Source organism: Natrix helvetica (assembly GCF_964273705.1).
Source record: "Natrix helvetica genome assembly, chromosome: 3".
Taxonomy (NCBI): Eukaryota; Metazoa; Chordata; class Lepidosauria; order Squamata; family Natricidae; genus Natrix; species Natrix helvetica.
Window position 1 is genome coordinate 59,866,530 of NC_138549.1, and position 25,943 is coordinate 59,892,472.

Genomic DNA, 25,943 nt, shown 5'->3' on the forward strand with positions numbered 1-25,943 from the left:
TAGCAATCCAGCAAGTACATCCAGCCCGGAGCTCAGCGTGGCTTCGAGCAGCCATTTTTGATGGCAAACTCAAAATGCCCTCTGAACCCAAAATGCATGCTCCACCGACTCCGTATGACCCAGTCACTGAGCACTGGGACTCGTACATGCTACGATTTGACTGCTTCCTCGAGGCAAATGACCTCATGGGCTTTTCTGAAGGCCGCAAGAAGAACATGTTCCTCTGGTACTGTGGCTGGAAAGTGTTTGAGATGGCGAAATCTAACCTCACTTTACAGATCGCCTTGGATGAAGCCAGGGCATCTGAATCAGCCATCAAATCTACTGAGACTCTGCAGCACCAAAGCGCTTCACAAGATGTGCAGAAGAGTACACGCGTACATCGCGAGGCTACAGAGCCCGAGAGCTCAGAAGGTGAAGAAGATGACAGCTGCCACATGTGCAGTTGCCGTGCCAAGCTGGCCCACAAATTCAAATCATGTCTCCCGCCTTGTGCTAGCTGTGGAGGAGACCATGCCAGATCGGCTTGCCATTTCCGCAACGCAACCTGCCAGCGCTGGGAGCAAAAGGGGAACATCGCCAAGGTGTGCTGGAGTGGATTCCCTGCCACTGCCTGGCAGCCTAGAAATGCACCAAACTGCCAACAGAAGCCCAACCAAGGCACCTGGCAGAAGCCACCACAGCGCTCAGAGGGTGACAATAGAGTCACCTACCACATGTCAATTGGCCAAGTCCGCACCAAGCAGCCAAAAAAGCTGAAGGTCACAGTCCTCATCGAGGACTCTCCATGTGAAATGGAGATCGACACCGGGTCATCACTGACCATCATACCATGGTCTACCCTAAAGCAGGCTATCCCTAGCCTAAAGAAGCAGCATCTTTGCACCCCTGACATCTGCCTTACCAGGGATTACCAGGGAAACCAGGTCCCCATCATGGGCCAAGGCACCTTCCAGGTGAAGTTCAAGTAGTTCAGCGGGACACTCCCAGTGACAGTGGTCAGCAGCAACCTGCAGAGCCTCCTAGGGCTAGATTGGTTCCAAGTCCTGGGCCTAGAGGTGACCGGTATCAACGCCTTGAAAGACAACGGTGCTGAAGCCATCTTTAAGGAGTTCGAGGATGTCTTCGGCACTGGTCTAGGTAAGTATGTGGGGACTCCTATTTCCTTTAGTTTGGACCCCAACGTAGCCCCAATAAGGCTAAAGCCCATGAGAGTACCTTTTGCTCTCTGCCCCAAAATTGACAGGGAAATTGATAAGCTCGTAGGCCAGGGAATCGTAGAGCCAGTTGATCACACACGCTGGGAGACCCCTATAGTGACACCTGTGAAATCTGATGGGTCTGTCCTCATCTGTGCGGACTATAAGTGCACAATAAATAAAGCGCTACAACAGAGTGCCTACCCTGTACCCATTGTACAGCACCTCCATTCATTAGGCCCCAGAAAAACTTTCGCTAAATTGGACATGGTGCAGGCATTCCAACAATTGCCTGTAGATGGCGCTACGGCAGAGGCCCAAACCATTGTGACACACAGGGATGCATTCAAATGTCACCGCCTGCAATTCGGCATTAGTATCGCCCCTGGACTGTTCCAAAGCGTCATGGAACGGCTTTTGCAGGGGATTCCAGGAATCGTCCCCTATTTCGATGACATCTTGGTATCGGCTGCAAATGAGGTGCAACTTTTAAAACATGCCCAAACAGTTTTGGCTAGAATTAGAGACAAAGGCCTCTGTCTCAAAAAAGAGAAATACCAAATTAACGTGCCAAGGATTGAATTTCTAGAGTACCTAATCAACGGCTCTGGGATTCACCCAACCACACAAAAAATCAAAGCAATTCAGGACACCCCCACACCTCGCAATCAAACCGAGCTGCAGGCGTTCCTTGGGCTCCTTAATTTCTACAATGTCTTTTTAAAACAGAAAGCCACCATTGCTGAGCCCTTACACTGTCTCCTGGCTAAGAACGTGAAATGGTGCTGGGGCAAAGCCGAGGCTGCAGCATTTGCTGTGGTAAAACACCTCCTGTCAGTGGATTCCTTCCTGGTACAGTACAGTCAGACCCTGCCGTTGGTGCTGACCTGCGATGCTTCCCCGTTTGACATCCTCAGCCACCGCATGGCCAACGGAACTGAAGCCCCTATTGCATTTTACTCCAGGACCTTGTCTGCCGCAGAGCAGAACTACAGCCAGCTGGACCATGAGGCTTTGGGTGCAGTGGCTGGAGTAAAGAGGTTCCATGAGTATCTTTATGGCCGGGACTTCGAACTGGTTACGGACCACAAGCCGTTATTGGGCTTACTGGATGGGGACCGACCTACTCCAGTGTCATTATCACCCCACATGACCAGATGGACCATTTTCCTAGCTGCCTACTCCTACCGTCTCATCCACTGACCAGGCTCCACTTTGGGGCACACTGATGCTCTCAGCCACTGTCCGCTGCCTGAACTTCTTGCTGACCCTACCCCCGAGTTGCCAGACCTCCTCATTGACTGCCTTGAGACTGGGCCTGTCTCGTCCAGTGACGTTGCCCATCACTCTGCAAAGGACTCCATCATCAAGCAAATTTTGAACTGGTTATGGAGGGGGTGGCCCAAGGGGCCTGTTGGGGCTGATTTCAAAATGTATTTTGCCAAACGCGATGAGTTATCGGTTGTAAATGATTGTTTACTGTGAGGGGACCGTGTTGTTGTTCCACCCAAACTCCACATTGCAGTATTAGAGGCATAACACGTAGGGCATCCTGGAATTGTCAGGATAAAGTCTTTGGCTAGGAGTTACATGTGGTGGCCTAACATGGACAGGGAGATCGAAAAATGGATGGCTACCTGCACACCATGCCAGGAGTCCAGACCAGCTCCCCCAGAGGCGCCCGCTAAGGAGTGGGAGTGACCTCAAGCAGCATGGTTTAGGGTGCACATTGACTTTGCTGGCCCAGTTTACAGCCAGACATTTCTCCTAGTTGTGGACACCTACTTGAAATGGTTAGAGGTAGTCCTGATGACCTCCACTATGGCAGAAGCAGTCATCAAGGTGCTACAGAGACTTTTCTACACACACGGCCTGCCTGACGTCTTGGTCTCTGACAACGGGCCCCAATTCACGGCCATGCAATTTGAGACCTTCCTAGCAGCTCAGGGAATCAGGCATGCCCTGGTCATACCATTCCATCCGGCCTCCAATGGTCAGGTGGAGAGAATGGTGAGATCTGCAAAAGAGGCCCTCTCTAGGATGGGCCCGGGAGATTGGCAAACATGGGTTGACCACTATTTGCTAATTCAGCACATCACACCCAGTGCCACTCCAGGAAGAAGCCCCTCCGAGCTTCTCATGAGTCACCGGCTAAGGTCCCACTTAGACCAGCTACACCCCAATTATTCTGCCTCCTTGCCCCCAGACTCCACAAGCAAGATTCGGACTTTCAGCATAGGGGATTCGGTATATGCCCACAACTACCCCGGGGGAACTCTGTGGATTCCTGCCACAGTGATAGGCATCACCGGCCGTCGCTCTTTCCTCCTAGAGCTCGAGGACGGTAGGAATTGGAGAAGGCATATTGACCAACTCCGTGGCCACCTTTCCAACTTCACTCTTAGACAACCAGAGGTAACTCCTGCATGAGTTAGCCAAAGCCCTACCCAAACAGAGCAAACACTCACTCCTTCCACAGCCAGCTCAAGCCCGAGGGTACCGGGAAACTTATCTGGTTTTGTTGCAGGCCCGCAGTGATCTTTGAGCGAACCAGCTCTACAAGCTCCAGCCACAGCCTGTGAAAGGTTCCAGGAGCTTCCACCAAGTGGAGCTGCAGAGCAAACAGGTCCATCTGACCTGTCCAAGGAAACCCCTCCTACTGAACCGCGCAGGTCAGGCAGAGCGACCCAAAAGCCCGCCTACCTGTGTGACTATGTAACTAGTAGGATTGTTCCATCCGAGAGGGGACAGGTGTTAGATACTTGTTCTAACTACAGTGGTTTCCACCAAGGTCCTCTGTTCCGGTGGGAACAAAGGTAATCCTATTGGTCGAAAGGTCTGACAGCTCCCTATCAAAGGGCTGCTGTCAGACTCACCCTTCGCTGGATTGTTCTCACTTGTTGTACTTAATAAAGAGCTGTTGTTACCGTTAAGCCTATGTGTGCCTATCCATTACCCAATCTAACAACTAATATCAAATAGAAGTCAGGTATCAGTCAGCAATTTTGGATTCCTTTGCTTTTGTTTATTCATTGGGTGTAAGGATCACTGGTGGGCCTCCCATGATGAGAAGACACACAGTTTTCTCGTGATGGGAGCGCATAGACCAAAACCTACATGTCCCTTTTATTGGTTACAAAAATGGGTGGTTACAGAAGGCAAACAAAGGAATAGCATAGGGAAGATTACAATTTCATACATAGCAAAACTTTACACGTGATTATAAAAGTAGTTACACAGCCAAAGAAATCGCAACTAAAGATGAATGCCTTTTCTAAAACCTCCCCTTCATTTCGGGCAGGAATGGAATGTTGAAATGTTATCTGTAAAGAACTCCCTTTCGCCCAAGGATGGCCAGAGAGAAACGTGTTCTTTGAAGTTTATTGTGTATTCTCTTTTTGTGTATTGAAACCGAAGTATCAGTCTTCACAAGGCACCAGGTTAATTAAAGGATTGCAACATCTCCTCTGTTTTTATTTTTTTTAAATATGCTGTCTTCCTCATCCGATGGCATGTGAATATAACTATTGCGTAGAGAATTTTTTTCCTCCTCCAATTCTTCTTCGCTGCTGAGCACAAATTCTGGTTTTTGCAGCAGCTGGGGTTGTTCTCCATTATTAACTGAGGTAATAACATTGATTTGTTGATTTTTTGGTAAAAAATTCCTAGCCATAGTAATTAAGGACGGAATACATTGAATAAAACAACAAGAACAAATTATTGTTGTTGGTTTAGCTAAAAAATAACAGGCTACTCGAGACCATAGTTGTAATGTGTATGTCTGTACGTAACCTTTCCTTTATTCCCACATCTGGTTCTGCTAATTAGGTGAGCTTGTAGGTATCCAATATAACCAGCTACTGAGATCATGGTAGCTTTCTACGCATGTCTTTACGTAAGGTTACCTCTAGCACAAACGATGACTAAATAATTTAGAACATTTCCCAACAGACCTGTGGGTAACCAAGCCCAAAAGCTTTCCCACCAAGATCCTAGGGTATCAATTTTCAAATCAAAGGCCAAATTGTGTAAAATATTGAATTGGTACTGGATAGTTCTGGATTCATCTGAAAAATTAAAACAACACATTAATTACTAAAATAGGTAAAAAATAGCATTAATTATTTTTACCAAATTGCATACAACCACATTAATCTCAGAGTCACAAGTGCTGTCTGAAGTTGCTGTTTGGAAAGCAACACAGGACTTAACTAGCTAAAGCAACATTGTGCTTCACTAATATTAGCAGGAATGTAATTAAAAGTTTCGTGACCATATGTAAAAAACCATTCTTGCAGGAGCCAAACATAAGCAAAGTGAAAGGAAATCTCCTCAAAGCTGTACAATTTAAAGCAGGTGAGCTAATATGGAGACAGTGAGGCTTTTTATTTAAAGATATACAGTTAACTACTTTAGCACATGTTACATTTTCAGGAACTGCTATTATGGGAGTATACAAAGCAATTGCATCAGGGGGAGGATCATAAGCAATTAATCCCCAATGAAAGATAGTCTTATAGTTCAAACCAATGAAGTGTTGAATTACAGCAGGCAAGATTCAAACAGGATCCAAGCATGTAGAAAGTAAATGTTACAGTTCAAATCAGTGTGTGTGATGTTAGTTGCACTTCAGTCACTGTTCAAATGAGTTTTTTGGGTAAGATGACACAACAAGTGAACATAAACAAATGATGACGAAGGACTTGGCAAAAATGGCAGCGCATTTGTTCGTTGTGACAGCACTACTTGTGCTTTTGGTGGTTTTTGGTTTTTCATATCACTGGACAGCTGTTTTGGCAAGATCGTATTGGCCACTGTGCTGTCTGTAAAGTCATCTTGGTCATCTCTGGAACTGGATTTGGGAACTGGTACGACAATATTTTTTGGCTGGACGAACATCACATGTTAGAATCCACAAAGATCTGTATTTATTTATTTATTTGTTTTATTCAACTTATAAGCCGCTCCCTCTCCTTGAAGGGACTCGGGGCGGCGTACAATTAAATACAACATATTGCATGGAGGAGGTACATAAATAAAAACAATTATTATAATTCATAAATAACAATAGCAATAAAGTTAAAAAGACAATAACAATAAAGTTAAAAAACATTAAAATAACCAAAATTTAAAATTGCCAGGGGGATTAAAGATAGAGTTCTAGTTAAGCCAGGCTGGCTAGTTGGAACAGGTGGGTCTTGAGTTTCTTACGGAAGGAGTGGAGGTCCTTCCCTAATGTCGGGGGGAGGTCATTCCAGAGGGCTGGGCCCATCACAGAGAAGGCCCTACTCCTGGGCGCCGCCCTCTGGCACTGCTTAGTGGACGGCACCCGGAGGAGTCCCTCTCTGTGAGAGCGAATTGGTCGCAGGGATGTATGGGGCAGGACACGATCCCGCAAGTAACTAGGTCCTGTGCCATGGAGCGCTTTAAAGATGGTGATCAGCACCTTGAAACGCACCCGGTAGACCACAGGAAGCCAGTGCAGCTCGCGCAGGAGATGTATTACATGGGAGAATCTTGTACTCCCCATAATTACCTGCGCGGCCGCATTCTGGGCCAGCTGTAGTCCCCGGGTGCATCTCAAGGGGAGCCCCATGTAGAGAGCATTGCAGTAGTCCAGACTGGACGTTACCAGCGCATGAGTGACTGTGCGAAGGGCATCCCGGTCCAATAGGGGGCGCAATTGGCGCACCAGGCGAACCTGGTGGAACGCCCCCCTCGCCACGGCTGCCACATGGTCATCCATAGACAGCCGGGCGTCTAGGAGGATGCCCAAATTGCGCGCCCGCTCCACGGGGGCCAGTTGTTCACCCCCAATGGCCAGCGATGGAGTCCACTGGTTGAACCAGGGGGCCGGTAGCCACAGCCACTCCGTCTTGGAGGGGTTGAGCTTAAGTCTGTTGTCTCCCATCCAGACCCGTACGGCTTCCAAACACCGGGACATCATTTTGACGGCCTCGTTGGGGTGGTTCGGGGTGGAGATGTACAGCTGCGTATCGTCAGCATACAGATGGTATCCCACCCCAAAACCACGGATGATCTCGCCCAGCGGCTTCATATATGTGTTGAACAGGAGGGGCGAGAGGACCGACCCCTGCAGCACCCCACAAGTGAGCAGCCTCAGGGTCGACCTCTGCTCCTCTGCCAACACGCATTGCGTCCGGTCGGAGAGGTAGGAGCAGAACCACCGCAAAACGGTGCCCCTTACCCCCAGCCCCTCCAGCCGGCGCAATAGGATACCATGGTCGATGGTATCGAAAGCCGCTGAGAGGTCTAATAGGACCAGGATAGAGGAACAACCCCTATCTCTGGCCCTCCAGAGATCATCTACCAACGCGACCAAGGCCGTCTCTGTGCTGTGCCCAGGTCGGAAGCCGGACTGGCGCGGGTCTAGATAATCAGTTTCCTCCAGGTGACGTAGGAACTGTTGGGCCACCACACTCTCTACAACCTTCGCTAAGAAGGGAAGGTTGGAGACGGGATGATAATTAGCTAGCTCAGTTGGGTCCAGAGAAGGCTTCTTGAGTAAGGGCCTCACAACCGCCTCTTTCAAGGCGGCTGGTAAGGACCCCTCACTCAATGAAGCGTTCACTAGTCCCAAGAGCCAGCCTCGTGTAACCTCCCAGGATGCCAGTACAAGCCAGGAGGGACATGGGTCCAATAAACATGTGGTGGCTCGCAGTCGCCCACACAGCCTGTCCAAATCATCGGTGGCAACAGAGTCAAACTCCTCCCAGAATGGTCTCTCAAGACTCGCCTCGGACGTCCCCCCCTAGCCCACTGAGGGGGACCCACTCCCTCCGGATTTGAGCAATTTTATCCTGCAGATATTCCCCAAATTCCTCTGCCCTGCCCTGCAAGGGGGCTTCCTGCGGCCTCTGTGACAGAAGGGAGCGGGTCACCCGAAATAGGGCGGCAGGGTGGTTGTCTGCGGACGCAATAAGAGCGGCACAATGTCGACGTTTGGCCACTCTTAATGCCACAAGGTATGTCCTTAAGTAGGTTCTTACCTGTGTTCGGTCAAATTCGGAACGGGAGGATCTCCATCTGCTCTCTAGGCGTCTCCTGTGGCGTTTCATCACCCTTAGCTCCTCCGTAAACCAAGGGGCCAGGGTGGTTCATTGCCACAGGAGAGGCCGCAAAGGCGCAACCCGGTCTAAGGCCCTGGCGGCCGCACTATTCCATGCGGCCACCAGGTCCTCCATCCGGGAGTGGGTCAGGTCTACAGGAGGTGGCCCAAGCTCTGTCTGGAACCTATCCGGTTCCATCAGGCACCTGGGGCGGAACCATCTAGGATGTTCTGGTTCCGCCTCCCCGCGGTGGGGGGTAGCGCCAGGGAAGTCAAGCCGGAGAAGTGAGTGATATGACCATGACAGGGGCGTAATAACTAGATCCCCTATTCCCAGATCACTCGTCCACTGGCCAGAGACAAAAACAAGATCCAGCGTGTGGCCTCCCTCGTGCGTGGGGCCCTGAATTAATTGAGTCAGGTCCATGGCTGTCATGGAAGCCATGAACTCCCGAACCACCTCGGATGCTTCTCCCATCGACGGCAGGTTGAAATCCCCCATAACCAAAAGTTTGGGGGTCTCAACCGCCATCTCTGCGATCAGCTCGAGGGGTTCAGGCAGGGCCGCCGATGTATAGCGAGGAGCCAAGTATACAATCAGCAGGCCCAGCTGTCTCCTTGGACCCCATCTCACGCCAAGAGACTCGCACCCGGATATCTGTGGCACAGTGAACTCTCGCGGTTCCAGACTCTCCCGTATAATCACCGCTACCCCACCACCCCTACCCTGGGCCCGTGGCTGGTGGAATGCTCGGTAGCCTGGTGGGCACATTTCCACGAGGGGTAAACTCGTAGAAGCAAGCACAGCATATCTTCGTCCCCCTTGCGGGGGAGGCCAACAAACTTTTTAAATCTATTATGTTACCTATGCCAAATTAGCCAAATTGGGGTACACCAAATTGTTAGGTACCCAAAATCCCTCCTTTTTTATTTGTTTGAGAAGACAGTCCTTAAAGGACCAATTAACACATTCCACAATGGCTTGACCTGTGGAATTGTAAGGAAAAAACCCCAAAAATTAAAACAATGTTGCAATTAGTACAAGATTACAAAAGGCCAATGAAAAATAGGCCAGGCCATTATCAGTCTTTTAAGAAAAGTTTACCCAAGGCAGTAAAGGCTGAAAAAAGATGAGAAATAACATGATCAGCTGTTACTCCTCGTTAAAATGTGGCCAAAAAAATAAAAATAGATAAATGAATTTACTTCTAAGGAGCCAAAAAGGAAACATAGGTGACATCCATTTGCCATAGTGATTAGAGGCCAAATCATGGGGATTAACTTCCATGTCCCCAAAGGGGGATGCCCCAGAACACTGGGGGCAAGATGAAACAATCTGCTTGGCCTGGTCAATTGGAATATGGCAAAATTGTGCCAGTCCCCAGGCATTTTGATGAAAAAATAATAATTAAAAAAATAAATCTGAAAAAAAACGTAGTTAAAACAGATACCTAGAAAATTAAAAATAAATTGACACACATAATGAAAGTCAGAAATTTAGTTAAAAAGCTTGTTGAGAAAAGATGTGAAAAGTTAAAATAGCAACAAACAATTTTTAGTGTTGCAAGAACAACTGTATTGCAAGGTAGGAAACTTTCATGAGAGTCCTTATAAGCAATTACTCCTCTCGTTCGCCCTGCACTCGCAAAACAGTGTTGCGAAAACAGAGAAATGAAAGCAATACGAATAGGAAAAGAAAAGTCATTAAACACACAAGCCGAAGATCTTTAGGCAGATGATCTGAAATACAGACCACATAGTCAGTTAAAGCACACTGAAGAGATAAGTTTTTTCTAAAAATAAAATTAAAAATCAGATTTTCGAATAGAAAGAATAATATTAATTAAATCAGTCCAACTTCTACAACAAACCCAAGGTTATTAATTCAACAACTGCCTAAAAAAATGGCAAAACATTTTGAAATGGAGTTTTTTTGTCTTAAAAAACATCAAAAGAGTTAGCTGACAACTTATGCAAACCACAAATGGAATGCTCAAAATCTCATTAAACTTTTTCAACTGTGGCAAGGGCACGAAAAAGAAAATAAATAAATCAAATAAAGAACTTTAAAGACAGACGCAGACGGACGAACCCAAGTAAAGGTCCCCAACAACTGCCATAAATTAATTAGCAAAATACCTCCATGTTCATTTAAACAAAGAAAAATTGGAGCAAAAAAATTGTAACATTTCATGCAGTTATATTTTTACTGGAACAATCTGCAATTCATACAATACAATACAATACAATAGTAGAGTTGGAAGGGACCCTGGAGGTCCTCCAGTCCAACCCTCTGCCTAGGCAGGAAACCCTATACCATTTTAGACAAATAACCATCCAACATCTTCTCAAAGACTTCCAGTGTTGGGGCATCCACAACCCCTGGAGGCAAGCCGTTCCACTGACCAACTGCTCTAACTGCCAGGAAATCTCTCCCCAGCTCCAAGCCGCCTCTTTCCTTGACCAGCCCCCACCCATCGCCTCTTGTTCCACCCTCAGGTGCCTTGGAGAACAGCCTGACTCCCTCCTCTCCGTGGCAACCCCTGAGATGTTGGAACAATGCCATCATGTCTCCCCTAGTCCTTCCCCCTCTCAAGCTAAACATCCTGCAATCGTTCCCCACATGCTCTAGTCTCCAGTTCCTCAATCACCTTCGTTACCCTTCTCTGCACTCCCTCCAGTAAAAAATCATTTTTTATTTTTGAAAGCCAATTAGGTTATATCTTTGGGGCTCCAATTTAAATATCATCCATATAATGATTTACCAAAGCCAATGAATAGCACTTATACAAAGAATTCAATTCTACAACATAAATCTAAATAAAAAAGGAACTAAGTAAATGTATAATCATATCTACCATATCAGGATCGTTCCCAAGACCAATAATTGCCCTCCGGCATTCAAACGTAACATTTCCCTTTGCTAATTTCACTAAAAACTTCATTTGAGCCTCAGAATTATCTATCTGTTGTTTTAAAACATCCTGCAATCTGTTAAACCAACACAGGCTCTTCCTAAAAAGGGGGAGGGAGGGTGGGAACATAACCCAGCACAGACTCTTTCTAAAAAGGGGAAAGTGGGGGGAGGGAAGCAACAGGCATAAGCCGGCACAGACTCTTTCTAAAAAGGGGAAAGTGGGGGGAGGGAAGCAACAGGCATAAGCCGGCACAGACTCTTTCTAAAGAGGGGAGAGTGGGGGGGGGAAGCAACAGGCATCCTGAAGAGGGGGAGGTGGGAGAGGTAAGAGGCAGGCACACAGAAGACGGACTTTTCCTGACCAGCAGTAAAGTCAAACTTTAGGAAAAATAGAAAAAAACCCCAATCCTTTAAGCTAATTACTTCATGATCTTGTGGAATCAATTTAGGTGGACAGACAGAAAACATATGTTTATTCCCCTCCTCTTTTGCTAATTGTTCCTCTAACCGTGGAGGAGCAGAAAAATTAACCTCTCCATGAGGAGTGAAAAACCAATTGAAAATGATTTTGGAGAAAGAATTTTTACTTGATAAATAACACTTTTGCAGGGGCTCTTGGTGTCTCGTGGAAATAAATTCCCAATCTTTTCCACATAGACGTTTTTATAGAGCCCTTTTCCGGATAAGCCGGACATTGTAAAAAAGCCAAATCAGATTTGCTTGGTTTTTGTAAAATCTTTCCATTATTCTTTTTTAAAATAATAATTTAAACCTTGATAGGTTTACCAAGTTTTTGCAGGTCGCAACTTGCTGCTTGGTTAACCTTCTCCCCATACTCACGAGGGGATCGTCATCTTCTTCGGATGGGATCATGCGCACAGCCTCTTCCAGGCAGTCAGTACAGGAAGTTCAAGGGACGTACAGCCTAAGCCATCATGTCGGGGTCACCAGTTGTAAGGATCACTGGTGGGCCTCCCATGAACCAGCCGAATGATGAGAAGACAAACAGTTTTCTCGTGATGGGAGCGCACAGACCTAAACCTACTTGTCCCTTTTATTGGTTACAAAAATGGATGGTTACAGAAGGCAAACAAAGGAATAGCATAGGGAAGATTACAATTTCATACATAGCAAAACTTTACACGTGATTACAAACGTAATTACACAGCCAGAGATATCGCAACTAAAGATGAATGCCTTTTCTAAAACCTCCCCTTCATTTCGGGCAGGAATGGAATGTTGAAATGTTATCTGTAAAGAACTCCCTTTCGCCCAAGGATGGCCAGAGAGAAACGTGTTCTTTGAAGTTTATTGTGTATTCTCTTTTTGTGTATTGAAACCGAAGTATCAGTCTTCACAAGGCACCAGGTTAATTAAAGGATTGCAACAATTGGGTCTTCCAAAGACGTCTCCCTAAAGAGACTCTTTTCTGTGCCTTGTTGGTAATTTAATACCCCAGTGCTGTTATGGTGAACCTTTTTCCCATCATGTGTCAAAAGCGGGGGGAGCACAGGGGGGGCGTTTGTCCACACCCGTAATTCTATGCACATGACTCCCCGCGCACATGCATGCGTGACTCTTGCCTTCCCCCTACTTTTGGCTTGTGATGGACCCATTTTTTGCCTGCCCCAGGCTCCATATGATTTCTAGGAACCTGAGGAGGGTGAAAACGGCCTCCCTGCCCCTCCCTGGAGGCCCTCAGAGGCTTCAGAGGCTTCCCTGAAGCCTCTGCAGGGTGAACAACGACTCTACGGGCAACTCAGAATTTCTGGAACGGAGTTCTGTATTGCCCATAGGGCTGTTTTTCGGCCTCGGGAGGCTTCAAGGAAGTCTTCTGAAACCTCCAGAGGGCGAAAAACAACCCAAGGCGCAAACCAGAAATTCGGGAATGGACTTCCGATTTGCACGTTTTGCCATTTTTCTCCCTCCGGAGGCTTCAGGGAAGCCTCCTGAAGCCTCTAGAGGGAGAAAAGTGGCCCAACACACAAACCAGAAGTCCATTCCCGAACTTCAGGTTTGGGTTATTTTTTTGCCCTCCAGAGGCTTCTGAATGCTTCCCTGAAGCCTCCCGAGGCCGAAAAATGGCCAAAAAAATGAAGACCGAAGTCAGCTGGCCAACTCATGCATGCGCGCTGGAGCTGACAGGCCGACGCCTCGTGTGGCCCTAATAAATGGCTCTGCATGCCACCTGTGGCATGCATGCCATAGGTTCGCCATCATGGCCCTAGTGCTAAGAAAGCTAAATCAATCTATAGATTTCCTTTTTTAATCCCAAGTTTGGGGGACTTTCGGGGAGGGAGAAATATCACATAGAGAATTGGAGTTTCCCTTTCCAGGAGTCTGTAACAGTGAATCTGGCATTTCTATTGATCTTTCTGAATGGTGAAAGAAGTTCTGTTTCATCTTCTGCTTCAGCAAAAGTATATTCTATAATAAAGTTACTTTAGTCAATTGTTTTAAGTCCTAGACCTCATCATGTTTGCAATACTGGTTGAGGAGAAATGTACATACAATTGCAAGTTTCTCTCTTTTTCTTTTCATGTTAGTGATTGGACGAAAAGTTAACCTTGCTGCACGGCTGATGATGTTTTATCCAGGATTAGTAAGCTGTGATGCCCTCACTTATTCCAAATCTAAACTGCCCCACTACTTCTTTGAAGAGCTCCCATTAGTTGAGATGAAAGGTGTTGTGAATCCTGGAACAGTCTATCAATTTCTTGGTATTACAGAAAAAGCGTAAGTATAATTTTGTCTTGTGGATAGCTGCACAAGAAAAAGTTTGCTCTGACTGCCTAAACCTTTGATTGCAGAATAGGCTCAATAAACATCCCTTTTCAGCAAAGCAGTTGTTTGTTTTCTAAGCCCTCTACTGCTGGAGGATGATTTCTCTCATCCTCTTGTTATATCTACAGGAAGAAAATGCATCTTTTCTTCTATCTGCTTCAGCGGTTCTGGGAATACAAGTTACATCAAAGGCATTATGTTTTTACTGTTTCTTCTCTCAGGCACAACAAAACTTTGCTTGTGTCTTGTTGGATATACTGTACGTTAAACAAAAGAAATAGTTTAGAATGATATTACACCTGAGGCAAATAATACATCTTTTTTAGCTGTAAATATGTAGATATCATCAGTAGGAAGGTGATACTTACAGTAACTGTTTATCTTAAATCTGGGCTGAGCAAGAGGTGTGGTTGACATTCTCTCTCAGTGCCTGGAATCTGTGAGAGTCTGGATGGGGAAGAATATAATCCCAGAGAGATGGAATGGCTTTGATTCCAAAGATATTTCATCTTTGGTTATGAACAGGTTTGCACAGAGCTGATTAATAATTTGGCTTATGACTCCTGCTTGAAAAGCAGATGTAGCTATAATTAAGAGGACTTCTGAACAGATCCATCTTGTACACCAATTATAGTATTTCCTGGATTGGAAATCTTTTCTCATAATCATTTCTGTATTAAACACCCCCTGTTGGGACTGCCCAATATGGAAGCTGCAATTGGACTAGAATACAGTAATTATTAAACATTAAATTATTTAGGTTCTTTCCTTAAAAAGACAAATGTGATATACTATTAGTAATTCTTCCAAAGCAATTTGAGAAATGTTAGCATAAGTTTCATTTTCTTTTCTCTCTCCCCTTCTCCCCACCCTCATTTTTTAAAAACAGAATGATTTACAAAGCATATATAACCAAGGAGAGATCTGAAATGTATCCTTTACTAGGTATGTAAACTGATCTACACTATCATAACTATTAATTATTGGGATGCTAGAATAAACTTGCCGTTGGTTTTTGAAATGTCTGTCTAATCTTTCTATTCAATTTAATCTGCATAGCTCTGCATAGCAATGAATATTTGTGCTGAGGTTTCAATGATCCTTCCATGCATATCTCCAGATCAGGGACGTGCGGTCAGGGGAGGCAGGGGAGGCAGAGCCTCACCTCTCTTCATGAAATAATAGTATGTAATATTATATATTATATATTATATATTATATATTATATATTATATACTATATACTATATACTATATACTATATACTATATACTATATACTATATACTATATACTATATAATATATATATATATATATATATATATATATATATATATATATATATATATATATATATATATATATATATATATATATATATATATAATATTATAATATTATATACATCCGTCAGCCGTGCCCGGGAGCTGCTGAGGCAGAAATGTTGTTGGCGCTCCCGGATGACGAAGCCACGAAAGCGACTGGAGAACGACCTCGCTGCCCCTTTCGTTGCTTTCCCATTGAGGCGGCTGCACTTTCACCCCGTTGAAGCCTTGCTGCCTCAATTGGAAAGCAACGAAAGGGGCTGCGCTTTCACCCCGCTGAAGCCTTGCTGCCTCAATGGGAAAGCAGCGAAAGGGGCTGCGCTTTCACCCCGCTGAAGCCTTGCTGCCTCAATGGGAAAGCAGCGAAAGGGGCTGCGCTTTCACCCCGCTGAAGCCTTGCTGCCTCAATGGGAAAGCAATGAAAGGGGCTGCGTTTTCACCACGCTGAAGCCTTGCTGCCTGCATGGGAAGCCGTCCTCGCTGCCCCTTTCGCTGCTTTCCCATTGAGGCAGCAAGGCTTCAGTGGGGTGAAAACGCAGCCCCTTTCGCTGCTTTCCCATTCAGCAGCAAGGCTTCAGCGGGGTGAAAACACAGCCCCTTTCGCTGCTTTCCCATTGAGGCAGCAAGGCTTCAGTGGGGTGAAAGCACAGCCCCTTTCGCTGCTTTCCCATTCAGCAGCAAGGCTTCAGCGGGGTGAAAACGCAGCCCCTTTTGCTGCTTTCCCATTCAGCAGCAAGGCTTCAGCGGGGTGAAAATGCAGCCCCTTTCGCTGCTTTCCCATTGAGGCAGCAAGGCTTCAGTGGGGTGAAAACGCAGCCCCTTTCGCTGCTTTCCCATTCAGCAGCAAGGCTTCAGCGGGGTGAAAGCGCAGCCCCTTTCGCTGCTTTCCCATTGAGGCAGCAAGGCTTCAGCGGGGTGAAAACGCAGCCCCTTTCGCTGCTTTCCCATTCAGCAGCAAGGCTTCAGCGGGGTGAAAACGCAGCCCCTTTCGCTGCTTTCCCATTGAGGCAGCAAGGCTTCAGCGGGGTGAAAGCGCAGCTGCCTGAATGGGAAAGCAACGAAAGGGGCAGCGAGGACGGCTTCCCATGCAGGCGGCAAGGCTTGAGCGGGGTGAAAGCGCAGCCCCTTTCGTTGCTTTCCCATTGAGGCGGCTGCTCTGTCACCCCGCTCAAGCCTTGCCGCCGGGCCCCGCGGAGCTGCTTTTCCTGGGCAGCGATTGGTGAAGCTGCTTGACAACCACACAGCCGGTGCGCTGCCTCTCGGGTTGTTAGGAAGCAAACGCAAAGGAACCCACCGCCACGGGCCCGCGTTTGTGGGCGCCGGTGGCTGCAAGCCTTAGACAGGCTCTTCTTCTTCCTCCTCTCCCACACCCCTGGGAAGCTCCTGCCCCCATTTTGTGCGTCTCCCTCCCTCACCCCGATTTTTTTCTCGGAGTCGGCGGCTCGGGAAAGGCCCGCCCTGTAGGTGAGTCTCTCGTTTGATGTGGGGCCATTCCCGGGAGCCAACGGGTTTTTTGCTGGCTGCCAAGGCAGGGCTTCGTTGAGGTGACAACGCTGAAGAAGCCGTGCAGGAGGAGTTAGGGGGATGCAGAAGGCCCGAGGGAGGCCTCTGGGGATTGGGCTTTGGGTTGGTGGAAGACCTTGAAGGAGTGGGGGGGGAAGGGACTGGCGCCGGTGGAGGAAGCAAGGCTACGCGGATCAGTGCACTCCGCGGTCCCCTTAATGTTCACTCAGGAAGGTGGGGGCTGCCTCAGCCTCCTGCACACGTGGTCCCATTCCCCGCCTTCCTGATGACGTCACCAGCCTCACCAGCCATAACTCTCACCGCACGTCACTGCTCCAGATACTTATTACTGTATAATTCTATAGATGTCTACTTAGAAACCAGAGCTGTTACATTCACTGGATAGTGGGCAAAACTATGGCAGATTTAAAAGTATTGCCAAGAAATCACAGTTGCATGTATTTGTTTATTTGATTTTCTTTTTTTTAAACAAAGTTTTTTATTTTTTGTCACATATTTAAAAAGATTTTGTAAACAAGAGTGTTGTCCAGTTTCCCACCTTTAACATTTTCACCTATACATAATTCATTTTACATTATATTTTCATTTCCCATTTTAGCTGTATTATTTCCTTCCCATATTTTCCAACTTTAAATTAATTTTTTTAATACATAAAGCATGTCATTTTATCCCTTTAGAAATAAACCAAGTTTATCATTTCATTTCCATCTATTTTCTAGGAGTAATATATATCTTCAAGTTCAATATTGTATATAATCAACATTTTACTTAATAATTTGCATAATTAATAATATTAGTATACAGTTCAATCACATCTTAATTAGCTGCATACATTACCATGATTAACATATTTCATTTCATTTTACTAATCCCCTGTTCCTAGTTTCTCCCTCCCCTTTTCTTCTTTTTATATGTATTGTTTCTTTCCCGTGGATCTTTTCTGTCACTTTTTGATATATTTTTTGGATAACTATTCCCAGTATTTTTCTTTTTCACTTCCCACTATTTCTCTCATTATTTTTGGCTAATTTCTTTTTTGGGTACCAATTTCCTTTTTTCCTCTCTACTCTTTCTATGTAAATCTCAGTCGAATTGTCTAACTGGTTTTTATTTTTTGTTTCTTTCTCTACCCTGTTAACTTCTTGTTTCTCATTTGTGTTCCTTGCCAGTTCATCTCCTAACTCCTGCTTCTTGTGCTTCAACATTTTTTCTGGCTCTTTTTCTGGCTCTTTGTTACCATTTAATGTTGCTCACACATCTTTTAGTATTTCAAGTAATTCCTCAAACATCCCACCTTCCATGTTCAGATTTAACACACTTTTAATATCTTTATAATTTTTCCACAGTTAATTAAATCCTTCTTCTTGTTTCCACCTTTCAATATCAGGTCCCAAAATAGTCCAATCAACTTCAAAAGTTTTTTTTTCTTCCTCAGCCATAGACAAAGCAAAGTCAGACAATAGAAAGGGATCACACCCTCCTTTCAGCGTTCTCAGTATATCTCTTCTGTGGTCAAGGACAAGTTTTAACTGCCAAGTTTTGTTTGAGAATGTTACTGTACTTCTTCTCTCCAATAGGTGGCTTTTAAAATCCCTCTATGTGATCGTGTCATTGTGTCAATAATTTGTCAAAAATTTCCACAAACCAAACCAAAAGTTCTAAGTCCATTCACAAATTTTCCAAGTCCCCCCCAGTTCCTCCAAATCCAATTTTATTAATCAAAATCTTCTTGGGCTTGATCTTTAATCACTGATGGTCCCCCCCTTCCCCCCCTTCTCTCTCCGTGTTGCAGGTGACATTCAGCCACTATTTTATGCTCCAGGAGAAAAATGTAAGCATCAAAATGAAATTCTTTTACCCTTGCTTCAGCCACTTTTTCTGCAGGCCAGTGGTGGTTTGCAGGCAGTACACCCCGGTACAGGCATACCGGAGCCAGCCCAGAACACTGGATACCATTCCGGTACGATGCTCGGGAGGGCCCACCCGCCCGGCCGAGCTCCTTACCAGTGTTTAAAGGCTTCTGCGCTTCCGCACACATGCATGGTGCATACAGCATCTCTGCAGAGTAGCTGGAGCATCACGGAGGTGCTAAGATGCATGCGCGCACTGCATGTGTCCATGAGGATGTCGGCAGCCCTGTTCCAACCATATCGGTTGGAACAGGATTTGAAACCCACCACTGCTCCAGTCCCAGCACTCCATCTGTAACACTGCACCTGCCCAAACTTATTCCAGTTGCCCCAGCTCGAGTGGTCATTTGAAGATGGCTGCCACACCTGCCATCGATCTTTGAAGAGCTTGCTTCTGACCTGTTGAGGAGCTTGCCTTGCTCCTCGCAGTTGTCTGAAATGCCTCTTCTTGTACTCCATCCCTATAGGATGGTTCTGGTTCATGGACCTCTTGCTGACGGTTTGCTGGCTGTGTTTTCGCATAGCTCCGGGGAGCTTGCTCTTTCCCCAGCCGTTCTCGCAGCAATGCTTCTGGGTTCGCCTCTTGTTTATTTGATTTTCATACACATCTATTTATTTAACAAATTTATATAGCCACCTGTTCTGACCCCCCCCCTCGTATACCAAGTCACTCTGACACAAAGTCTCTTCAAGATGTTTATTTACATACAGGTTCAACCTTGGCAGCAATCCAGCCTGCCAAGGTCAAGATAGCACTTTGGGCAGCAATCCAGCTACAGCGAACCCTTTGGCAGCAATCCAGCTACCAAGATCCAGATAACCATCTTGCCAGCACTCCAGCTTGCCGAGGTCCAGGGAACAGATTGGCAGCAATCCAAATAAACACTTTGGCAGCAATCCAGTCTGCCAAGCTATGACACAGATCTGAGAGCGTCTCCAACTCTAATGATCAGTTGATTCCTGAAAAGGGCGTGTCCACAAGCAGCCCCTTTATAGTCTGGAGAGGAGTCTAATTATCAGCAGCTAAGAGCAGTTACCTCCTGTAACTGCTCAATTGCTCCTTACGCCAGGTAGCACGCCGGTAATGAGCATCTAATAACTCACTGCTGATGTCTGACTCACTGTCCTGTGACTCCTCCCCACTGCTCCAAGGCATGACACCAGGAGCCCCCTTCCTTTGGCTTTCACCACTGCTCCATGCCTCAGGCGCTTCCTGGTGGCCAACCAGCCTCTCTGCGCCCTGCTCAGAGTCGGAACCCTGTCCAGGGTCCTCCACATCCTCCTGAGCCGACTCATAGGGACCCTCGCTGTCTGAGTCTGGTGGCGACTCCAATGGCTCCTGCTGGGCCACAACACTATCCCTCACCACAGGGCCCTTCCCCCGAGTCTGACGCTCGGGATGCGGCCACGAGGGAAATCGTGCATGATAGGCTCGCACCAGAGCAGGGGCATGCACAGCGGTCACATCAGTCCAGGTCCCCCATCTGACCCCTTCTCCGTCCAGTCGACCAAATACTGGAACCGTCCCTTGAGCCATCTTGAGTCATGGATCTGGGTCACTTTGTGCTGTGGCTGTGTGTCCATCTCCCGCAAAGACAGCCGGGGAGAAGAGGGAAGTTGGAGAGGACAAGCCAAGTTGGAGAGGACAAGACAAGTTCAGGGATCAGGAGTGAGCGATGGAACACCGGGTGCACTCGCATCGAGTGTGGGAGGGTCAGGCGATAGACCACCGGGTTGATAACGGCCTCCATGGGGAACGGCCCAAGATACCAGTGGTCCAATTTCTTCGTGGGCCAGTGGGATGGAAGATGCCGCATGGACAGCCACACACAATCTCCCACAGCCAATTCCAGCACCGCATGTTAGGACTTATCCGCTACCCGCTTGTAATCCTCCTTAGCCTGATTCAGATAGCGGCCCACCATTTGGTGGACCGCCTGGAGCTCAGAGAGGAAGTCCTGCGCTGCGGGGACCGGAGAGTCCACTGGGGTGAGTGGGAAAAAGCGAGGGTGGTACCCGACGTTCGCCATGAAAGGCGTCGTCCGTGTGGAGGTGTGCTGTGAGCTGTTAAACGCGAACTCCACCACGGCCAAGTACTCCGCCCAATTGTTCTGCTGCTGGTTCATGAAGCAGCGCAGATATTGGTCCAGAATCCCAATCACCTTCTCCGTCCCCCCATCGGTTTCGGGATGGTGCACCGAGGATAAACAAACCTGGACATCTAGAGCGGCCATCAGCCCTTTCCAGAACTGGGCCGTGAATTGTGTCCCATGATCTGAGACGACCCGGTCAGGTAGGCCGTGCAGCCGGAACACGTGCTGGATGAATATGCGGGCGGTGGTGCTGGCTGTCGGCAATCTCCGACAGGGGATGAAATGCGCCATCTTGGTGAGCATGTCCACCACCACAAGGACCGTGGTAAAACCTGACGATGGAGGCAGTTCCATCAAGAAGTCCATGGACACAGCCCCCCAGGGTCTGTCCGGGGTCGGCAATGGCTGCAACAAGCCTGGAGGAGCTCCCATTGCTGATTTGGCCTGTAGACACTGCACACACAACGTGACGTATGTCTGCATGTCGTGTCGCAAGCGGGGCCACCAGAAAGTATGGGAGACCAGGTGCAATGTTTTGAAAAGGCCAAAATGTCCTGCTGCTGGAGTGTCATGACACTGGGAGAGAACCAGTCCATGGAGGGGCCCTGCAGGCACATAGAGCCAGTCCCGATACCGCAAAAGGTTCTCGTCAAAGATCCACGGGGATGTCGGCTCTACCTCAGCCCGCCGTTGTTCCACCCACTCGTCGTTCCGCTGCGCATCCCGTATCAGAGACCGTAAATCCACGGATTCCTGAACTGCTGTGAAGGACTCGACGGGTATAATTGTCCAGGGTGAAAGTGAGTCTGCAGGGTCAGAGTACTCCGGTTTCCTAGACAGGGCATCCGCCCTTTGATTCAACGCACTGGGGATGTACGTTACCTTGAAATTGAACTGGGCAAACAACAGAGACCACCAGATTTGGCATTGGTTCAGCTTATGCGCTGTCGTCAAAAACTCCAAATTCGATGATTCGAGGTCCGGACCTCGACCTGATGCCTGGCGCCCTCCAGGTGATGCCTCCAGGCCTCGAATGCCACCTTGATAGCCAACAACTCCTTCTCCCAGATGGTGTAATTGCGCTTGGAAGGATTGAGTTTCCGAGAGTAGTAAGCGCAAGGGGAAAGGGTACCATCAGGGGCGTGAGCCTGCAGTAACACCGCACCCACCGCAATGTCAGGTGCATCCGCCTCCACGACAAATGGACGATGGAGATCAGGGTGCTTCAGGATCGGCTCCCTCATAAAAGTGCACTTCAGGGCCACGAACGCCTGTTGCTCCGTGGGCCCCCAGCAAAATGGCACTTTCTTTTGCAGGAGCCGAGTGAGGGGTGCGGTCAAGAAAGCAAAGCTGGGGATGAAGGTCCGGTAATAGTTGGCAAACCCAAGGAGTCTCTGAACGTCCTTCATACGTCGAGGAGGTTGCCAACTACGTAACGCCTCCACCTTGCCCAACTCCATCGCAATTCCTTCAGGGGAGATACGGTGCCCCAGGAACTTGATGGTAGTCTGCCAGAACTGACACTTCTCCAGCTTGGCAAATAAACGATGTTCTCGGAGTCGCTGCAAGACCAGACGCAAGTGATGTTGATGATCCCTCCGGGACGTCGAGTAGATTAAGATGTCGTCCAGGTAAATGATGACAAACTGATCCAAAAGGTCCTGGAAGATGTCATTCATGAAGTGTTGGAAGACTGCTGGGGCATTGGTCAACCTGAACGGCATGACCGTGTACTCGAAATGTCCGTACCGGTTGCCAAAGGCTGTCTTCCATTCGTCCCCCGCCCTGACTCGGACCAGGTTGTAAGCCCCACGCAAGTCCAGTTTTGTGAACACCGTTGCCTCCCGGAGCCGCTCCAACAACTCAGGAATCAGGGGCAGCGGGTAACGGTTATGTACCGTGATGGCATTCAGGCACCGGTAATCGCAACAGAGTCTCAGATCACTGGTCTTCTTTTTCACGAACAAAACTGGGGCAGACAAGGGCGAGGACGAAGGCCGGATAAACCCCCGGGCGAGGTTCTTGTCAAGAAAGTCCCACAATGCAGCCAACTCTGGCTCAGACATGGAGTACAGACGACCCATCGGGAGTTTCGCATCGGGTACCAGGTCAATGGGACAGTCATAAGGCCGGTGCGGCAGCAGTTGATCCGCCTCCTGTTCGCTGAAGACATCCGTGAACTCCGCTAAATCCGGCGGCACGGTCACCTTGGGCGAGCTGGGTACCTGGGCCGCACAGACCTGCCGGGTCTGGTCGACGCATTGCAGGGGCGGGAATGAGATCCGGTTCTGCGACCAGTAGATCTGAGGGTCGTGCACCTGCAGTCAAGCCAAGCCCAACACCATGGGGAAATGCAGGCCCGAAGTCACATAAAATTGGATGGCCTCCTCATGCTCCCCGAGGATCAGGCGCAAAGGCTGCGTGGCGGCCTTGATAGGCCCAGACAGAAGCACCTGGCTGTCAATGGTCTCAACACGCATTGGTGGGTCCACCGGACACAGAGGGACATTGTATTTTGTCATAAACGCCGCATCCATAAAGTTCATGGTAGCCCCAGAATCGACCAAGGCATGGGCCGGAATTCCGTGCAGACTACCCAACAAGAGAATGTGCGCTGCTAAAATCATGTGCCGTGAAGGCCCCTCCACCTCGGTTTCAGCTTGCGCCAGACCTAAGGACTCCCTCAGAGTGGGCCCCGCCCATTTCCCGAACTGTTGCTGAGGGGAAGCCACAGTCCGCACAGGCCCCCCTACCCTTTTTGGGGCAAACCAAAGCCAAGTGTCCAAGATCCCCACAGTAGAAACACAATCCCCCTGCACTCCGTCTGTCCATCTCCAGGCGCAACAAGCGGGGTTTGGCAGGACCCAACTCCATGGGCTCCTCCCGTGCAACTGCAGTCTCTTCAGGGACCGGCACCCTACTGGTCTCCTGGGACATGCGGCGAGGCCTCCGCCTCTGCAGCTGGGAGTCTATCTGGAGGCACAAGTGGACCAACGTGTCGAACGTCGGTGGTCTGTCCACCCTCACCAGCTCATCCTGCAGGTCATCTGACAGCCCGTCCTGAAAAGTGTCCATGAGGGCAGGTCCAGGCTGAGTCCTGACTAAGCAGCCGGAATTCGCTGACATAATCCTGCAAGGAGCCACGACTCTACTGCAGCGACTTGAGTAGTCTGGTGGCTGTTTCCCCCTTAATGGGATCCTCAAACATCAGCCTGAGATGGTTACAAAAACCCTGGAGATCGTCCAACAGAGGGCTTGGCTGCGAGAGCAACGGAGTGGCCCACTGAGCTGCTGTGTCTGAGAGCAAGCTGATAATAAATCAGCCTTCGTCTGGTCAGTGGGAAAGTCCTCCGCTCTCAAGCTGATAAACAGCCGGCATTGTCCCAAGAACGCTGCAAACATCGCTTGTTTGCCATCGAACTTGTCTGGTGTAGCCACTGGGCATTTCCTCCTTGGCTTGGGGGGGGGGTGTTAGTAAGCCACTGGAGCTGAGAGACCTGACCAGCCAGCAAAGCAATCTGTTGAGCCAACTGGGCATTCTCAGCCTGTAGGTGCTCCATTGCAACTCAGTGGAGCTTCGTTTGGGGCAGGAATCAATCTGTTCTGACCCCCCCTCTCATATACCAAGTCACTCCGACACAAAGTCTCTTCAAGATGTTTATTTACATACAGGTTCAACCTTGGCAGCAATCCTGCCTGCCAAGGTCAAGATAGCACTTTGGGCAACAATCCAGCTACAGCAAAGCCTTTGGCAGCAATCCAGCTACCAAGATCCAGATAACCATCTTGCCAGCACTCCAGCCTGCCGAGGTCCAGGGAACAGATTGGCAGCAATCCAGGTAAACACTTTGGCAGCAATCCAGTCTGCCAAGCTACGACACAGATCTGAGAGCGTCTCCAACTCTAATGATCAGTTGATTCCTGCAAAGGGTGTGTCCACAACAGCCCCTTTATAGTCTGGAGAGGAGTCTAATTATCAGCAGCTGAGAGCAGTTACCTCCTGCAACTGCTCAATTGCTCCTTACGCCGGGTAGCACGCCGGTAACGAGCATCTAATAACTCACTGCTGATGTCTGACTCACTGTCCCGTGACTCCTCCCCACTGCTCCAAGGCATGACATCAGGAGCCCCCTTCCTTTGGCTTTCACCACTGCTCCATGCCTCAGGCGCTTCCTGGTGGCCAACCAGCCTCTCTGCGCCCTGCTCAGAGTTGGAATCCTGTCCAGGGTCCTCCACATCCTCCTGAGCCGACTCATAGGGACCCTCGCTGTCTGAGTCTGGTGGCAACTCCAACGGCTCCTGCTGGGCCACAACAGCCACCCATCTCACAAAGTATGGTTCTATGTAGACAGAACACAACAAACATCATAAAACTGTAAGTAAAAGCAGAAAAAACAATAAACAGTGAATATTTTTTAAATATTACGCATGGACATGTGGTGCACGGTAATTATTATTATGGTTCATTTCACAGTCAGCCAGACTGGATTTGGCCTTTTTATACACCTATTGAGACCTTCCCAAGAAGCCAGGATAGGCAATTGTTGATGTTTTATGATGTTAGAAGTATCCTTGCAGGATGTAAGCAGTTTGCAATTGACTGATGGTGAGTTTGTTAATGTTGATGGTGTTCAAGTAGTCCTTGAGTTATTTTGGGATTGCAGCCAAGGCACCTATTATACAATACAATAGTAGAGTTGGAAGGGACCTTGGAGGTCTTCTAGTCCAACCCCCTGCCTAGGCAGGAAACCCTATACCATTTCAAACAAATGGCTATCCAACATCTTCTTAAAGACTTCCAGTGTTGGGGCATTCACAACTTCTGGAGGCAAGCTGTTCCACTGATTAATTGTTCTAACTGTCAGGAAATTTCTCCTCAGTTCTAAGTTTCTTCTCTCCTTGATTAGTTTCCATCCATTGCTTCTTGTTCTACCCTCAGGTGCCTTGGAAAATAGTTTGACTCCCTCTTCTTTGTGGCAACCCCTGAGATATTGGAACACTGTTATCATGTCTCCCCTAGTCCTTCTTTCTCTTAAGCTAAACATACCCAGTTCCTGCAACCGTTCTTCATATGTTTTAGTCTCCAGTCCCCTAATCATCTTTGTTGCTCTTCTCTGCACTC

The 25,943-nt window shown here is 48.0% G+C and overlaps 1 protein-coding gene across 1 annotated transcript in view; it reads left to right on the forward strand.

Moving 5' to 3' along the window:
• Positions 1-25,943, forward strand: part of ADCY10 (adenylate cyclase 10) — a 219,639-nt gene that overhangs the window by 75,517 nt on the left and 118,179 nt on the right. The window contains exons 11-12 of the mRNA XM_081946448.1: positions 13,732-13,921; positions 14,859-14,914. Of these exons, the coding sequence (XP_081802574.1) occupies positions 13,732-13,921; positions 14,859-14,914 (246 nt within the window). The remainder of the gene's footprint in view (positions 1-13,731; positions 13,922-14,858; positions 14,915-25,943) is intronic.